The sequence below is a fragment of the Stegostoma tigrinum genome, chromosome 1, assembly GCF_030684315.1.
Source record: "Stegostoma tigrinum isolate sSteTig4 chromosome 1, sSteTig4.hap1, whole genome shotgun sequence".
NCBI lineage: Eukaryota > Metazoa > Chordata > Chondrichthyes > Orectolobiformes > Stegostomatidae > Stegostoma > Stegostoma tigrinum.
Genome location: NC_081354.1, coordinates 51,729,623 through 51,749,108, shown reverse-complemented (window position 1 = coordinate 51,749,108; position 19,486 = coordinate 51,729,623). Strand labels below are relative to the sequence as shown.

The following is a 19,486-nucleotide window of genomic DNA, read 5'->3' as shown; positions in this document are numbered from 1 at the left end:
TTTGTTCCATAATAAATCAAGAAGACTGTAAGAAATAGGTACAAGGGTAAGCTATTCAGTCCCTTCAGTCTTCTCTACCTTCAACAGGTCACAGCCATTCTGATATTTCTCACATCTACTTTCCTGCTCTTTCCCCACATCCCTTGATTCCCTGGTTAATCAATAACCTAACCACCTCTGTCTTAAATATACATAAGGACACTACCCCCACAGCTCTCTGTAGCAAGAAGTTTCAAAGACCCACAACGAATGGGAGCAGAAGCTCCTAATCATAGTTTTAATTTGCACCTCTTTATTCTGAGACTATACTCTCGGGACCTAGACTCTCCCATGATGGGAAATATCCTTTCACCATTTACCCTGAAAAGCCCCTTAAGAATCTTATATATTTTAATGAGAACACTTCACATCTTTTTAAACTCTAGTGAATAGAGTCTCAACCGGTTTAGTATTTGTTCATAAGGCAATTGCTCCATTCCAATGAACTTTCATCCCTTCATTCCTAGTGAACCTTCTCTGAACTGCCTCCAATGAAGTAATATCTTTCTTTAAATAAGGGAACCAAAACTGTTCACGGTGCTCCAGGTGTGGTCACATCAGCACCTCGAACAGTTGTAGTAAAACTTCTCTAATCTTATACTCCAATCCCCTTGAAATGAGGGCCAACATTCCATTAGCCTTCCCGATTACCTTCTGCACCTGTGTGCTAGCTGCTTGCATTTCATGAAGTACCCCCGAACCCCTTTGGGTTGCTGCCTTTTGTAGTTTTTTTTCTATGAAATAACATTCTGTTCTCTTGTTTTCCCCTCCAAAATGAACAACATCACATTTTCCCAGATTATACTCCATTTGCTAACTTCTTGCCCTCTTACTTAACCTAGCAATACCTCTGTTTTGTGCTTATTGGAGAAATCTAGTTCAGAATATTTTTAACTCTAATATAGAGAAAGCATATGATTAACCATGCCTGGAACTGGATAAAACAAGTTTAAATTATATTGTCACCCATGAAGTAGTGGAAATAGAGAGACAATACACTTCTTCCATCTTGATAACACATGATGGATTTTTCATTGGATAATTACCAATTCACCTGTATATTGTACAGCCAAGTTGCTTCTCCATGAACATCCAATATATTATAAGTCTTGTAGGCTGTGGCAGGGCCAAAATATTCAGCATGTTTTGTTGCTGACTTGTGGATTTTGGACGCTGAAATGGTCAACTACACATAAAACATCATTCAGAATTATAAAACATACAATGGCTAATCAGTTTGACTCATCTGCAGATAGATCTTGCATACCATATTTCTAACATGTTCCATACAATTTTCCTTCCTGCTCCTGCAACATCACCTCTGGTGACCTGAAGGATCTTTCCCAGGTCCCCTCCTACTTCTCATCTACATTTTGCTCCTTTAGTGTTATCATCCAAAGACAAGGCATCACATTTTCACATGTATGTTGATGATATGCAGCTCTATCTCACCACCATCTCTGTCAATTCCTCTGCTGTAGTTAAATTACCAGAAATATTGATCTGATATCCAGTGCTGGATGAACAGATGTTTCCTCCAGTCAAAATTAGGAAAACTGATGCCAGCGTTTTTGTCCCCACTTCAAATTCTGTTCCTTACTTAGCAGCTCTGTTCCCTCATAGAAAAGTGTGAAAATAGGCCAGTCCGTTCACAACCTTGATTAGACATTTGATCATAAGCTGAGCTTCTGTTTCGATTTTCATGTCATCACTTAAGCCTGTTTATTCTCACCTGCCTTCCTGTCTCAGTTTACCTCCTGTTGAAATTCAGACTCAGTTCTTCACCTCTAGCCTTGACTTTCCAATGCAGTCCTGGCTAGTCTGCCACTCTGTGTAAACCTGAGATCATTAAAAACTCTGCTGTGGGTATCTTTACTACCTGCAAGCCCTACTTCCCCATTACCCTTCCTGCTTTCTGGTCTTCATTGGCTCCCAGTTAAGCAATGTCTTCCTTTTAAAATTCCCACCCTTGTTTTTAAATCCTTTCATGGCCTCGCCTGTTCCCATCCTGGTAGTCTCTTCCAATCCCACAATTCCCTGTAATATTTGACCTCCTCCAATTCTTTGTGAGTTCTAATCAGAACTGCTTCACCTTTGATAGTTATGCTTTCACTTGCCAAGGCCCCAAGCTTCAGAATTCTCCCCCTATATCTCTCTACTTTGCTTTCTCCTTGAACTTTTAAACCTATCTCTTTGACCAAGATTTTTGCCATCTGCCAAGATATCTCTTTATTTTACACTTTATTTTATACGTTATTGTTATACTTTATTTTATAATGCAGCTGTGAAACATCTTGGGACCTTTCATTACATTATGGTTACAACGTAAATATCAGTTATTATGCACCCTCTTCCTTACGGAATCTAGCGGTAACTTACAAACTGTGGTCAGGAAACAACAAATCATGATATCAAGCTTCTCTCAAAACTAATGTGTATCTAGGCATCAGGGCATGGAGTTGAAGTGACTGATATGAATATTTCCTTGCCTTTCTCTATTTAGGACAGTTCCCCAATTGTTTGTTTTATAACAAGCACTGCATGAAAATTAAATAAATAATTCAAAGTGCTACAATCACAAAATGTTTTTAATTATCTAGTTCTTTTTAAGTATTGAAAGATTTAATGCTAATTTAACTACTTTTTTGCATGTGGAACTGGTTAACATACCGTACTAAATTAACAACCCTCAAATGTGTCACAGCATAGTGAATATGTAAAAGGATCTGAAGTAATAGTTAAAAAAAAAATCATAAGCCCAAACAAATACAAAAAATTAAAGGCAAAAAGCAATGTTTTAATAATTTAATAAAAAATGACCTGCGATACTCAAATTTTAACATAAACATTGTAAGAGAAGAAAAATTTGAGGAAAGGGCTCTAGCATTTTATCAATCACAGACATTAATCTAACTGGCCTATAGTTATCTAATTCTTTTGTCTCCTTCCCTTCTGAACAAGGGGTGTTACATTGGCAGTTTTCAAGTGTATAAGTCATTTGTTAAACCTCAGAAAATTATTGCGTACAGTTCTAGGTGCCACATTATAGGAAGGGTGTGAATACATTGGAGAGAGTACAGAAATTAATTACAAGAACGGTTCCTGGGCCAAAAAATTTCAGTTCTGAGAATTTAGTAAAGAAGTTAGAATTGTTCTCTTTGGAAATAATAGGCTAAGAGGAGATCTGGTAGCTTTCAAAATCGTGAGGGAGCTGGATAAAGTAGCTAGGGAGAAACTGTTCCGGCTCATAAAGGAATCAAGAAAAGAAGGTACAGATTGAAAGTATTTGCAAAAGAAGCTGATGTGAGGCGAGAAAATTTTTTTTTACACGGCTAGTATTTAGGAAGTATGATGGAAGCAGGTTCAGTTAAAGCATTCAAGAGCATCTTGGATGATCATTTGGATAAAAAAAATAACGAAAAATTTAAAAAAGCAGCAGATTTGCAGTAGGTAATGATGTTAATTTTAAGATGTAGTGCTGACATAACGTGTATCTTTCTGTGCCATAACGTTGCTGTGATTCTGTGAATTAGCCCTCTAGGACTTTTCCTGAAGTTATGGATTCTTGGACGATTACTACCAGTGCATCCATTATCCAAATGCTACTTCTTTTAATATCCTAGGATGTAACCCATCAGGTCCAGGGATGTATGAGCCAGTAGCCACATTAATTTCCCTAGTATTTTCTCAATTGGTACTCGTAATATTTAATTTATACCTAACTCCTTTTGCCTTTTGATTATTTGGTATTTTTGGGATGTTATTAATATCCTCGACAGTAAAGACTGATGCCAAGTATTGATACAATTCTTCTGTCATTTCCTGGTTTCCCATTATTACTTTCCTCTCTGCACTCTCTAAAGAGCTTATGTTTAGTTTTTAACACGCACTTTCTCGAATACATATTTAAGAAACTCATGCTATGTTACTTGAGAGTTTAGTTCTTGGTTTAGTATTGCCCTCCTTATTTTGACTTTTTCATTTGTTTTGGATATTAAATTTTCTTAACCTCTGGTTTAGCAATAATCTTTGCCACACTATTGTTTTTCCTTCTAATGTGATACTATCCTAAACATCATTCCTACCAGTTTGACCAAGCCTCTGGTCACCTAATCTAATATTTCCTCATGCGGCTCATACTTCCTTACATAATGCTTGAGTGGGAAACACATTGGAACAGTGCATCAAACAAAATTATTGTTGACAACTCTGCTTGGAAAATCCTATTGGAATCACAGCTCTGACATTGTACCTATTTTATGATATATTACATAACCTTTTTACATTCAGAAAGATGCAGTCATACCTGTGCAGAAGGAAAAGGATTACAAATCAGATAGTACTGGAGAAACTCAGCAAATCTGACTGCATCTATGGAGATTGAAACTGAGCTGACTACTTGGATTTTCTGATGGTGGGATACTGCTTATTATAGCATGGATTGGACTTGCCTAAAGGGATTCTGCAGAATCCCCATCATGGTAGACTCCAAAGTTTAAAGTTTGAGGAGATTTGTAGCTCAGGTTGTGGATGAGGTTGTAGACATACTCGCCGAGCCAGTGGGTTTGGGAGTTTGGTTGCAAACATATCATCACTCTGCTAAGTAACATCGTCATGCACGTCTCCAGTTAAGCGTTGATGTTCTATCCTGCTTGTTATTTATATACCTCGATTTGCTGGGGTGATTGGTATTATTGGTAGGGTGGCAAGTGATTCTGGTTGTGTTGTGTCTTCCTGTTGTGGTATCGACTACCCTTCCTGGACATAATGGTAGAACGCAAAAACAATGGGGAACTCCAGACTAACGTTTATGGAGAGACTACACATTCAGACCAAATACTTATAGCAATAACCCCAATGCCCACAAACGGAGCTGCATCAGGACACTATTTAAACGAGCCACAGCACATTGCATTAACCCGGGAGTATGCAAAGCAGTTCAAGAACACTTATCGAAGTCTTCAAAAGAAATGGATACCCAAAAGCACAATCTGCCATTACCTCAGAGACACACCACAACAGGAAGACGCAACACAACCAGAATCACTTATCACCCTATCATACATCAAGGATATTTCGGAGTTGACTACAAGACTACTTAGACCCCTAGGTAGTAGTCCAGTACAGTAGTCCACAAACCGACAACCATCCTACAACAGCTGCTGATGAATGTAAATGATTCCATACATAAAGTAAGGGTGATGTTGGGGAGTGGGTCTAACTGGATGAAGATAAGGTGCTAAGTGAGTATGCTGTGCAAAAAGGGGTAGGATTCCAAGTACTGAAAACTGGAAAAACTGGGGTAATATACAAAATACCATGCAAGAACTTTGAGGAACACAACACAGGCCAAGCCAGAAGAAAACTGACGATACCGATACATGAACTCCAACTAGCCACCAAGAGACATGACCAATTCTCACTTGTCTCACTACACACGGACAATGAGGGACACGAATTCGACTGGGACAACACATTGATAATCGCACAAGCCAAACAGAGACATGCCAGGGAATTCCTGGAAATCTGCTATTTCAACCAGAACTCCATCAACAAACACAATGAATTAGACCCTGTGTACAAACCACTGAGAAAGAAAACCGGAAATAATACCAATCACCACAGCCAACCAAGGCATATAAATAACAAGCATAACAGAACACAGTCGCCCAACCAGAGGTGCACTGATGATGTTAACTCTTAGGGTAACGAAACATTTGCAACCAAACGACCAAACCGACCGGCTCAACGAGCGTGTCTACAATGTCCAACTCCAAAGCAAATGTCCCGGAAGTTGAAGATTCTGCTGGGCATTTCCTGAATTTCTACAAAAGCTTTGATTTAAATCAGGATTCAAATGTTTCTAATGAAATTAAGTAGATTTCTTGACAAACTATTCAACTGTCCACATACTTAGCTCATACCCTGCCCAACTATACCTCCCCTAGACCACTTTAGTCTCCAAACTCTGACTCAGCACTTCCCCAGTACATGATCACCCCACCCCCAAGGTGACTTGATCCCATTCCATCCCACCTTAAGTCCCCTTGTGTGTGATCCAAATAGCCCCTGACACCAGGTCCAAGCCCCCATATCTAACACCCACCCTCAGAACCAATTTCACCTACTATCTTAAACACTGCAGCATTCACCTAGCCACCTGGCACCCTATCCACTCGGAATCCTACCTCTTGTCACACAGCATCCAACCCAGCTGTCACTATACTCACCTAGCACCCTACCTTCATCCAGTTAAGCCCACTCTCCAACATCACCCATTCTTTATGTACTTAGTGTATGACAGAAGGTGGCTGCGAGGACATTCAGAACCATGCAGCTAACTGCTGTGAAAAGGGTGTAAGGGGTTGCCTTCCTCCCACACGGAAAAATGTCATAAGGGAAGAAAGCCTCCTCACTTCTGAAGGAGCCCTGAGTTGAATCTCCTCTGAAATGACGAGCTCCTTTAAAGGACGAAAATGGCAACGAGTGAGATTCTGCCCTGAAGAAGGTTTACTGGTCCGGCTGCCAGACCTGCTGAAGTTCTCCAACAGCCGCAGCTCTTTTTTTTGCGAGGCTGCCACTCCTTTAAAAATCCAGCCAAACATTCCACATGCAATGACTCTTATACGAATAAGCCGGAAGCTTTCTTTGAAATAGTAAGAACTGCAGACCCTAGAGTCAGGGGCAACACAGTTTGGAGTTGGAAGAACACAGCCGGCCAGGCAGCATCAGAGGAACTGGGCTCGGGACCCTTCTTGATCCGAAACGTCAACTCTCCTGCTCCTCTGACATGGCCTGCCGGCTGTGTTCGCTCAGCACCACCCAGTGTTGTCCCGGAAGTTTTCTTTGCAAAGCGTCCTGGGATTTGTAGTCCCAAGATCCGTTGGCTGATCGGTATTTTGATGTCAGTGAGAACTACAATTCCCATGAGGTTATGTTCCCACCCCATCCCGCCGGTGTGAATCATCATGGCGCTGCTGCTAGTTAGTCTGTGCGCATGGTGTCAGAGAGCGCTCGCGAATCGAACAGCGAACCGTTTAACTGTTGTCAGAGGGAGCGCGGGTACTGCAGCAACAAGGGATGGTCGCAGCAAAAGGTGATAGTGTAAGGAATATGTTTATAGGTGTCTGGTTAAAAGTAGACTTGTGGCATCGTATGGCTGCTGCTTTAAAAGCGACCGTTTGATCCACTGCCTTTTATACCAATGTCAAGAGTCGGATTCGTAAACCGGTGTTGAGAATATTCAGCCCAAATTGACCTTCAATCATCACATAAACATCGATAATGTCATATTTGTGTGGTGCAGAATTGTTTCATTACCCAGCACGGCGATTATTACATTTGTGCGTTCTCATTTTGATTTTTTTTTAAATGAGTAATGGGCACTGCCAGAAATGTCGGAATAGGACGTAGTCGAATTGAAAAAGGTTTGCTAATCCGTGTTTTATTGGTCGGAGCAAAGATTGACGCGATTCGCATCACTGCAGGGCAAACCAATTTGGGATCTGTTTATAAACACGTCTTAACAAAATGGTGTTCTTTAAAAGTGTCTAGCAAAGTAATTTACAGGGTTTATTTGTGTGATTTTGTTGTCAAGTTGAGTTGTTGTCATTTAATTAGCGCATTTTTTACTTAGATCAATGCTGGCAGCTGTTATTGCACAAATTTTAATCTCAGACTTTTTCAGCATATGAAAACTGGCATTATTCTATTTTTGGAAGGGTCTTTTGCATACAGGATGTAGATTTTCTGGTTAAATACCATGCATTAATAAGTTACACATCAAAATAAGTAAATCATGGTGTACAGAACCCAAGATGATCCTCTGTGTGATGCTAACTAAATCAACTCACCTGTAAGAAGGAGCAGAAGTCGGCTGTTGGCCCAAATCTGCTCTGCCATTCTGTGAATTCATGGCTGCTGATAATCCCCAACTCCACTTTCTTGCCTGATCGCCACAATCTTTGTTTTTTTTTAAATTGCTTTTGAAATCTGTCTATCTCATCCTTAAATATTCAGCCTTGTCATCCTCTGCAGTAAAGAATTTGACAGATTCACCATCGTCTGAGAGAAAATAATCCTCATTTTAAGTGGGTGACCCCTGTTTCCGAGATTATATTCTCTGGTCCTAAACTTACCCACAAATGGAAACAATCGTTTTACATCTGCCCTGTCTAACCTCTTCAGAGTCTTGTATATTTTACTAAGGCCTCCTCTCATTCTTCTAAACTCAAATGTAGATCCAACCTATTCTGTGCCTCTTCATCAGAAAATCAACCTGGTAAGCCTTCTCTGGATTCTTTCAATGCCGGTATATATTTCCTTAGATAGATTCACAGCATTCTAGATGTGGTCTGACTGGTGCTTTATAGAATTTTAGCAGAATGTCCTTATTTTTATACTTTATTTCGATTGAAATAAAGACCAACAGCCTATTTGCCTATTACCCTCCTAAACTTGTGTGCTGGTTTTCCTGTGATTGAGGACCCCAAATCCCTCTGGGCTGCAGCTTTCTACAGTCTTTCCCCATTTAAATAACATCCAGGTCTTTTATTCTTTCTGCCAAATTGCATGATGCCACATTTTTTCACATTATAGTCCATCAGCTTAGTTTTTATTCATTATGTAACCTGTCCCCATCCTTATGTAGACTCTTTGTGCCATCCTCACTACTTGCTTCCCACCTAATTTTGTCATCTGTAAATTTAGTGATTACTAATTTCACTCAGCCAAGTCAGTGCTATATATTGTAAATAATTATGGTTCCAGTGCTGATCCCTGTGGTATTCCAGTAGAAGAAAAGGATGGCGTGCTGATAATGGGTCGTTTATCCCAACGCTCTGTTCTCTAACCATGCTACTATACTACCCCCAAAACCAACGGCTCATCTTATTAAGTAGCCTTATGTGCAGTACGTTAAAATTTCTTTTGGGAATCCAAATACATAACATCTATTAACTCCATTTATCTGTACTGCTTGTACCTCCTCAAAGAACTAATAAATTTATCATTTATGATTTCCCTTTCATGAAGCCATCCTGATGCTACTTGATTGTGTTATGTCTTTGCAAATGCTCTGCAATTAAACATCATCTATAGTGGTCATTAATGTTTTTCAAATTATACTAAGCTAACTGGTTAATTGTCTTTTATTTGTCTCCCTCCTTTTTTATTGTCTCCCTCCTTTTTTGCATAAGTTGTTTCATTGGTAGTTTTCCAAAAGGCTGGTTGGGACATTCTAGCTAGCTTTGTTCAGTTATTCCACAAAGAAAAAGATAATTTTTAAACAGTGCATCATAAGTGTTGCTTTGTTTTCAATTAATCTAATTATTTAATTTGTATGTTTGAGTGACCATTTGTTTGAAGTAAACTCAATTTATGGCATGTGTCTGTTTTGTGAATCAAATGCCTTTACATTTAAATATTTTGTTTGAAATTTATTAGTACTTAAAAAGAGGCTTGCATTGATAAGAATACCTTACACAATCTCAGGATGTCACAAAGAATTTCACAGCCAATTAAAATATAGGAAATGCAGAATTCAGTTTCTGAACAGCCTCCTACAAGTAACAATATGACAATGACGACAATCTGTTTTTAATGATATTGACTGAGAGTATATATTGGCCAGGACGTTGAGAATAGCTGCCCTGGTCGTCTTCAAAGTAGTGCCATTGGATTTTTTTAACGGCTGGAGCATTGGTTTTATGTCTCGTCCAAAAGGCAAAGTCTTACCTAATTATGAGATGTCCTTTAATTCTGCAAAGCAACTCTAATTTAGATTATTAGTCATATTTATGTCTCATTTTAAACAAAAAATCCTTTTCTTCCAGCAAATGGATGGGAGTTGTGGGATTGGAAGTCCATGCTCAGTTACGTTCCAACTCCAAATTATTCTCCGGGTCCCAGGTTGAATTTTCAGCACCTCCAAATTCATTGGTTTCATTCTTAGATGCTTCACTTCCAGGCACGTTACCCGTGAGTATTTTCAAAGTGTCCCTATTGGACTTGTTGAAGTAGAAATAATGGTATTTTAAATAAATGACCTTATTCTACATGATACCTCTTGCCAAATTGAGTTTTTCTTGTGATATCCTATGCACTCCTCCAAACAAGCCCTTCTTTACTGTTTTCAGTTGATGTGATGTGTCAGGCAAGTGGTCCCTCGTTACCTGAATAAGGAAACTAAAGCTGCATAGATAAAGATTGTGGTGGAATGAATAGGATAATTAAAGTGAATTAATGGGTGAAGTGGTGGACACAGTGCTCAAATTGGCATTAGAGTTTAATATCTCACTGGTTACAATTGTTCATAAGACTGCTGGACTTTGGTGACTTATGAAGTAAGTGCTATTGAGCCTGATGAATCCATAGTTCTCTTCTCACAAAAGAAGCAATAAAGAAATTTTACCATCCTGTTTTAGATCTGGAAATGTATGATGCCTGCAATGACTCTCAACTTGGGGCTCCATGAGGACCACTCAGTTCCTGATCTCATTACTGCCCTCGTGTAAACATTGGCAAATGAACTGCATTCTAGAGGTGGGGTGAGGGTGACTGTTTGTTTGATTTTGATAGTAAGAAATTTGACAAACTATAGCACCAAGGAGTCCTAGCAAAATTAGAATCAGTCAAAATCAGGAGGAATATCCTCTGAGATACAGGCTACTAGACTAGGTGGGATTGAGGTTCACAAGGAAGAGGTATTAGAAATCCTACAGAGGGTGAAGATAGATAAGTCCCCTGGGCCAGATGGGATTTATCCTAGGATCCTCTGGGAAGCCAGGGAGGAGATTCCCGAGCCTTTGGCATTGATCTTTAACTCGTCATTGTCTACAGGAACAGTGCCAGACGACTGGAGGATAGCAAATGTGGTTCCCCTGTTCAAGAAGGGGAGTAGAGACAACCCTGGTAATTATAGACCAGTGAGCCTTACCTCAGTTGTTGGTAAAGTGTTGGAAAAGGTTATAAGGGATAGGATTTATAATCATCTAGGAAAGAATAAATTGATTAGGGATAGTCAGCACGGTTTTGTGAAGGGAAGGTCGTGCCTCACAAACCTTACTGAGTTCTTTGAGAAGGTGACCAAACAGGTAGATGAGAGTAAACCGGTTGATGTGGTGTATATGGATTTCAGCAAGGCATTCGATAAGGTTCCCCACAATAGGCTATTGTACAAAATGCGGAGGAATAAAATTATGGGAGATATAGCAGTTTGGATCGGAAATTGGCTTGCTGAAAGAAGACAGAGGGTGGTAGTTGATGGGAAATTTTCATCCTGGAGACCAGTTACTAGTGGTGTACCGCAAGGATCGGTGTTGGGCCCACTGCTGTTTGTCATTTTTATAAATGACCTGAATGAGTGCGTAGAAGGATGGTTTAGTAAATTTGCAGACGACACTAAGGTTGGTGGAGTTGTGGATAGTGACGAAGGATGCTGTAGGTTGCAGAGAGACATAGATAAGCTGCAGAGCTGGGCTGAGAGGTGGCAAATGGAGTTTAATGCAGACAAGTGTGAGATGATGCACTTTGGTAGGAGTAGCCAGAAGGCAAAGTACAGGGCTAATGGTAAGATCCTTAGTAGTGTAGATGAGCAGAGAGATCTCGGTGTCCATGTACACAGATGCTTGAAAGTTGCCACCCAGGTTGACAGGGCTGTTAAGAAGGCATACAGTGTTTTAGCTTTTATTAATAGAGGGATCAAGTTCCGGAACCAAGAGGTTATGGTGAAGCTGTACAAAACGCTGGTGCGGCCGCACTTGGAGTATTGTGTACAGTTCTGGTCACCGCATTATAAGAAGGATGTGGAAGCTTTGGAAAGGGTGCAGAGGAGATTTACTAGGATGTTGCCTGGTATGGAGGGAAGGTCTTACGAGGAAAGGCTGAGGGACTTGAGGCTGTTTTCATTAGAGCGAAGAAGGTTGAGAGGTGTCTTAATTGAAACATATAAAATAATCAGTGGGTTAGATAGGGTGGATAGGGAGAGCCTTTTTCCTGGGATGGTGACGGTGAGCACGAGGGGGCATAGCTTTAAATTGAGGGGTGAAAGATATAGGACAGATGTCAGAGGTAGTTTCTTTACTCAGAGAGTAGTAAGGGAATAGAACGCTTTGCCTGCAACGGTAGTAGATTCGCCAACTTTAGGTACATTTAAGTCATCATTGGATAAGCATATGGACGTACATGGAATACTGTAGGTTAGATGGGCTTGAGATCAGTATGACATGTCGGCACAACATCGAGGGCCGAAGGGCCTGTACTGTGCTGTAATGTTCTATGTTCTATGTCAGTTGGAGTTATAAGTATGATTAAAAATGCTTATTTTTGGAGATCAATCATGTCAGCTCCAGGACTTTTCTGTAGGAGTTTCTCAGTGTAGTGTCCTAGACCCAACCATTCAGTTTCTTCATCAATGACCTTCCCTCCATCATAAGGTCAGAAGTGAGGATGTTTGCTGATGCTTGTACAATGCTCAGCACCATTCATGACCCAAAATACTGAAACAGTCCATGCCCATATGTGGTAGGACCTGGACAATGTCAAACTTGGGCAAGTAGCATGTACACCGTACAAGTGCCAGGGAATGATAATTACAAATGTGACGATCCAACCACCCTTCGTTGATATTCAGTGACATTAGCATTAGCGTTCAGGCTCATGTGCCCGGGCTTGTCATCCTCGTCTGCATTTTCCTTTTCTGCTTTTCCCTTCTTCTCAAACTTATCTGATAAAGAGAGCTCTACGGTAGCAGGTGGCTTTGATGGCTCCAGAGTGGTGGTGCAATTTTTGGAGGCAGCTTGGCTGTAGACATAACAAAAACAAAGTTGCTGGAAAAACTCAGCAGGGCTGGCAGCATCTGTGAAGGAAAAAACAGAGTTAACATTTTGGGTCTGGTTACTCTTCCTCAGAACGAGATTGTTAGTCAGCCTGAGTAGGACTTTCGTTTCCATGTGGAGTGGGCCCATGATAGCAGCATGGTGTGACCTGGGAAGCCGGGAGCAGGACACTGTCTCAGTGGCATGGCATGGGTTGAGAAGATTGAAGCGGGACTCTGGTGGCAATATGCGGTAGCACCAGAGAAGGAAAAATTGGGCTCTCTTTAAGTTTTTTTAAAATTTTATTCTGTGAATAGAGCTTATGTTCAAGTGACGGTAAGCACTTTTCATTGTATTTTATATCGAATGCACTTGACAATAAAGGATATTCATTCATTCATTGCTGAATCCACTCCTGTCAAAATTTTGGGAGGGCTACCGTTGACCAGGAACTGAACTGAACCAGCTAAGTGCTATGACGAAAAGAGCAAGATTGCAGTGCGTAACTTGCCTCCTGTCTCTCCAGTGTCTATTCACTGTATATAAGGCACAACTCAGGAACATTTTGGAACACTCTCCACTTTCCTGGATCAGCTCCAACAGTACTCAAGAAGCTTGACATCCACAAGGACAAAACAGCCCACTTGACTGACATCCAGTTTATAATTTTCCACATTTGTTGCCTTCGCTTCTGATGTGCAATGGGAATAGTGTGTACAACTTCAAGATGCACTGCAAAAACTCATCAAGGCTCTTTTAGTCGCATCACCCAAATTTGCAAACTCTATCATTTAGACAGACAAGGGCAGCAAAATGGAACACAGCCACTTGCAAGTTTTCCTCCAAGTCACGCAACGTCCTGACTTGGAACTAATTTGCTGTTCCTTCCCTATTGCTAGGCCAAAATGCTTGGACTCCCAAACAGCATTGTGAGTGAACCTACACCACATGGATTAGAGTAGTTCAAAAGGTAACTCACAAGTATCTTATTGAGGAAATTTAGGGATAGCAAATATGCTGGCCTAGCCAATATCCTACAAACAAATAAAAATGTGCTTTACATTAATTTCATTGTTCCAATTCTGTTTCTTTTCCTTTGCATGTTTTAGCTCTCACCTTATTTTTGATCTGTTTTGTTTTATCATGGTAGCTGTTCACTACTCTACGTTTATACCTCCGTTGAACGAGACTTTTTCTCTTGTCCCATTGATACTTGCCCCTTGCTCCACCACTCTTTCATCATTTAATGTTGTCTGTCTTATAACCTCCCTACTTAGATTTGTTTAAAACCTATGTAGGGCTGTCTGTATAATCCTAATCTATTGAGCCAGTATTATGGAAAGTATGTTAAAAAAGCTATTGATATTTTGGAATTCCTCAAAATTACTTTATAATTAAAATGTAAACAATGGAACAGTGATGTGTGATTGGTGATTAGCCAAAATTGGAGATTAACAAGTTTTGAAATGTAGAAAAGTAGACCAGAACCACATCCAACGCATCAAGGTGTGAAAGATCAATTTGTAAGAATTGTCAGATTATTAAGATGCTTGCAAGCTCAATTCAAATACATTTTACATAAGCTAAAGCAGCTAGAACTGATATGCTTGTCAAATTATCATGTGTGCCCAAATATTTGTCTGCACATATGGAACATCCCTTTTCTGCCTCAGAAATCTTCAAAAACTTTACACCTTTACATTATGTATTTGGAGATTAATTTGATTCTTTTTTCATTAACTATCAGCGTTTAATAAATTGTTGTTTTGCTGGCTAAGTATCCTTGAGAATGCATTGCTGAACAGTCTCCTGGAAGTGCTGTGGACCATGGGGTGTAGGTATGCCCGAAGTACTGTTGGGAAGGGCATCTGAGGATTTTGATCCTTTATTATTGCTGGAACAATGATTTGGTTGAGGATTATGACTGGATTGGAGACGAGTTTTCTAGTGATGATATCCCTCCCCCTCTCCATCTGCTGCCTAAGTCCTTCTAAGCAGTAGAGCTTGCAGATTTGCAGCGTGTTGTTTAAGGCAACCTTGATGAGTTTATCCACAGTGCATCCTATGGATGTTGCATTGTTCGTTGGTGTACAGTGTGTGAATATTGAAACTGGTGCATGGATAAACGACTTTGAACCAAGTTAAGTCTCCATTCCCAACATTTTGCCCTGCTTTGAGTCTTCTAGCTTTTGTTTTTATATGAACAATTAACCTGCTCTGACTGAATGTGATTACACTTATTGCTTCATTGCTTCTTGCCAAACTTTATGCCAGTTTTTGCAAAGTGCAACCATTGAAGTTGAGCAATTTCTTTTAAGCTAGTCCATTCTGATTTTCACAGGTTTAAGGGTTTCGTTTTTTTAATGCTTTTAGTAGAAATCAAATTTATATCAAGTTGATTTTGTCTAAATTCATTCTGTATTTAGCAGTGCAAGCAGTTGCACGTGACCTTCACTGACTTATCTCAATATGATTTTTTAATGCACCCCCATTAATTTCATTGTAAATAACAATGCACTGTTGAGCTGTTAAGGTTTGTGTTATCAATCATGCTGACAGAAAAGAATTAGAATTTAATACATATCAGGGAATGTTACACGAGCACAGTGTATGAAATTGTGATTTCTTCAATTGGGGCAAAACATGTTTTTGAATTGAATGCCTTTCATAGTGACAATCTGTATGTTTACAATATAATTATATTTCTTCATCCTCAAAAGGTTCTTAACAAACACTGTGTCGAAGCAGCTGTGCTGACTGGTTTGGCCCTAAACTGTACCATTAATAAGAAATCCAAGTTTGACAGGAAGCACTACTTCTATGCTGACTTGCCGGTAAGCCTGTGCATGTATCAAGTAACTTGTATTAAGTAGTTAATTTTTCTGAAATACTGAGTGCTCTTTCGATTCTAAATATTTTCAAGACATTTTATATGCATAACTTATGAGTATAGAATAAGGGAGAAATAGATCATTAGGTCCCTCGAGCCTGTAAGATGTTCAGAAAAGTGAATGCTGGTCTATTAGTGTTTCAAATTTTCCACATTTCCACCTACCCTGATAACCCTTGATTCCCTTGTCTAACAAAAATCCACCTACCTCTACCTTTAAAAAATTTAATGATCTTGCCTCCTGTACCTTCTGAGGCTGCGAGTTCCAAAGTCAAGCAAACGTCTGATGGCATTAAATTCGAACCTTAAATAACAAATTCTTGTTGCTCATTAAATGCCTCTGCTTTCACCTTGATCTTCATTTTTGCCAATTGCTGTACCATTTCTGTTGAAGATGGGACACCGTTTCAGGCTCATGTTTCCTTTATTTCGCAAACAATGGTATTAAAGTCAGTTATAGGCCTACTATTAATCTAGCTAAGATCAATTATTGCAACAAGGTCAAGGCATCAGACCTCTTGCATCAATCCTCTTAATCTTTGCCAACTTCTGGGCCAGTTTTGACCATGTGAAGAGGTCAGAAAGGAATTTGAGTAATTTATTCCTCTTTATAATTTGAAGATCCATCTGTGTGTTTCCTTCTGACTAACTGTTGGAAGCATGCAACATTGAGTTTCCAGTACTACCCCCAAATGTCCCGATATGTTCACATTCTCTGCAAAACTACTCCCAATCTCCCCCAGATTTCGTATACTTGTATATATAGGAAGGGGTAGGTGTAGTGGTAATTTAAATGGATATCCAGAACCTCCATGCTAATGTTCTGGGGACGTGTGTTCAAATCCCACTGTAGCAGATGCTGCAATCTGAAATCAACAAAAGTTTGCATAATGATGATTCGTGTAACTACTGTTGATTGTTATAGAAATGTATTTGATTCACCAATGTCCTTTAAAAGGGGAAATCTGCCATCCAGGTTTCCTATGTATAACTGACATTTAACTTCAAATTCACAGCTATGTAGTTGACTCTTGCCTGCCCTCTGAGAAGCAAGGATACGGACAATAAATGTTAGCCTAGCCAGCGACTCCCATGTTATATGGGCAAAAAAAAATTCTCACACCACCAACTGTTGTGGGTACTATCCATTCAGCAGAAGGCTTACACGAGCAGTCAAGAGAGATTCTCATTGCTATCCAAAGGTTCTGTTGAGCTGTTCAGCAGTTGAAAAATAAATAGGAGTCCAAGTGTGTACCTGAGTGTTTGTGCTCAACTGATTTTATTATGCTTCATCCATCCATCTCTATTTCTTTAGCAATTTTTTATGTGAATCCTCTAAGTGCTGCTTTATTTGCTTTTTTTGTAACCAGTTTTTAGTTTCTATTATATCGCTATTACGACACAGTTACAAAGTAAATGCATAATGCATGCTGTTCAACTAGTTCAATAATGTCAATTTCCTGGCAGGAGATAAGTTAAAAATACAGGTGATCTTTAAAAAGAACTGTTGAATTTTTTTTTTCTAATTATAAACACATCCCAAAGGAAATATTAAAGATTTGTTGTAACTAAATGTCTGAATTCTGTCTGGTTCATGTCAAGAATCTTGTACAAACATTTTGACAACTGTTTTTTGTTATACGTGGTAGGTTGGCTATCAGATTACACAGCAGAGATGTCCAGTTGCCATCAATGGAAATCTTGCATATAGTCTTTATGTTGGGAGAAACCGAGACCATTTGATATCTAAATTGGTGAGAATTAGACAAATCCAACTGGAGCAGGATAGTGGCAAAAGTCTTCATGATGATGCAAGAACCCAAACGTTAATTGATTTAAATAGGGCAGGTAAGTACGAAGAGTAAAATTCACAATATAAAAAATGGCCTTTTACTAATTTTTACATGTGCAAGTATGAGGTTTATAAAATTGCATGTTAGGTTGTCTGTTAATTTTTAGGCAAAATGAAGGGATGTAAACTGTGAATCCGGCCCTGTTTGACTGGGCAGCTTGGTTGCTATGGGGCCAAGAAGGGCCCAACTTAAAAGATTTGCCAAGCAAAATTCAGTGTTCTTTGACTGTAAAGTGCAATGAGATGTTTAGCTGATATGATAAGGCGCTATATAAATGCAAGTCCTTTCACTTCAGCATTTGTCTTTTTTCAATCTAACTCTCCCCTTTCTGCACTTACATTTTGACAAAAGCAAAGGTGCAGTTTTGTTTGCTAGATGTTATTTGATTGCAGGGGTTGGCTTGATGGAGATTGTTATGGAGCCAGATATGTGTTGTGGCGACGAAGCAGCAGCAGCTGTTCGGGAACTTCAACTTATCCTACACACACTTGGGACATGTCATGGAAATATGGCAGGTAAAGAAGATGTTTTATAATTCTGAAATAGCTTCCATCAGGATATTAAAAGTGACATTAACATGTAAACTGCATTGTTAGAAAACAGCAATTTTGGCAAGAAGGAAATGAATTAGTCTTAGTTATTGAGTTTGTCTCATTGATCAAAAGGTGCAGACATTTGGAAAGCATGCTGACGTCAGTTTTAACAGAGAAAGGAAAGAAATTATAAATGAGAAACTGTATATATTGTTACTTTGTATCAGTAGAAATAGTATATGTAAGGAAGCTTACATTTTACAAGCATGTACTTGATCAGTCCCTGCCAAGAATGCACATCAGTGTGTAGTTCTAGTTGTAGAGTTGGCTAAAGTGCTGAGATACACCACCTAAGTGGTCAACATTAGTTGTTGAACAGTGAACGTTAGCAGGCTATTTAACTCTGAAAGAACGTCACATCCAGAGTCAGCCCTGACCAAGTTGAATGTACTATATAACTTTGGTCTCTGTACCGTAAGAAGCAATTGCATCCAGTTTTTGATTCTGTACCTAAAGAACTTAGAACTCCTACAATGCAGAAGGAAGCTGCTTGTTCCGTCATGTCTGGACTGACCCTCTGAAGAGCATCCTGCCCAGACCCAGCCCCCTGTTGTATCCTCATAACCTCACATTTACCATGTCCAATCAAACTAGCTGACACATCCCTGAACACTACAAACAATTTCAGCATGGCAAATCCACCTAACCTGCACATTTTTGGATTGTGGCAGGAATCTGGAGCACCCAGATGAAACCCGTGCAGACACGCGGAGAACATGCAAACGCCACATAGGCAGTTGCCCGTGGCTGGAATTGAAGCTGAGTTCCTGGCATTGTGATGCATTGAGACACCATGCCACCCTTACTTGCATTTACTTCCATTAGAAAGGATGGAATAAAGTTTCAGTAAATTTATTCTTGAGAGAAGATAATTTTTTTTTGAGAAGAGCTTGTATCATTTATATTCTGTTTTGTGTTTTAAAAAATGAGACATTACTTCATTGAAACATTTAAGATTCTGAGAAGATTAATGGGTAAATCCTTAGAAGGTATTTACCCCTGCTGGAGAATTTACAATTAAGACCCAAAATATCAGGATAAACTGTTAGCCATTTAATACCTTAACTGAGATGAAAAATTCCTCCACTAAGAGTTGTGAATCTTTTGAATTCCCTATCTCAGAGGTTAAAGGATGCTTCATTATTGAGTGTAGTGAAGACTGACAAAATTTTGAAGTCAAAGTGAATTAAATGCATTGATTATAGGAGTTGCTGCAGCTCTACAGGACATTGGTTGGGCCACTTTTGGAATACTGCATTCAGTTCTGGTCTCCCTGTTATAGGAAAGATGTTGTTA

The 19,486-nt window shown here is 39.4% G+C and overlaps 1 protein-coding gene across 4 annotated transcripts in view; it reads left to right on the top strand.

Annotated features, from left to right (window-relative positions):
• The first annotated feature begins 6,996 nt into the window (after positions 1-6,996).
• The window catches only part of gatb (glutamyl-tRNA(Gln) amidotransferase, subunit B), a 61,538-nt gene continuing 49,048 nt past the window's right edge, over positions 6,997-19,486 (top strand). For 2 of the 4 annotated variants that reach the window (XR_007247499.2, XM_048530344.1), the window contains exons 1-5: positions 6,997-7,135; positions 9,873-10,017; positions 15,575-15,688; positions 17,394-17,592; positions 17,990-18,112. Coding sequence is in view for 3 of the 4 variants with exons in the window: in XM_048530344.1 (XP_048386301.1) it covers positions 7,008-7,135; positions 9,873-10,017; positions 15,575-15,688; positions 17,394-17,592; positions 17,990-18,112 (709 nt within the window). In the remaining variant the exon portion in view is untranslated. Of the gene's footprint in view, positions 7,136-7,451; positions 7,467-9,872; positions 10,018-15,574; positions 15,689-17,393; positions 17,593-17,989; positions 18,113-19,486 lie in introns of those variants that run through there. The other 2 variants (XM_048530363.2, XM_048530376.1) reach the window with 2 other exon arrangements.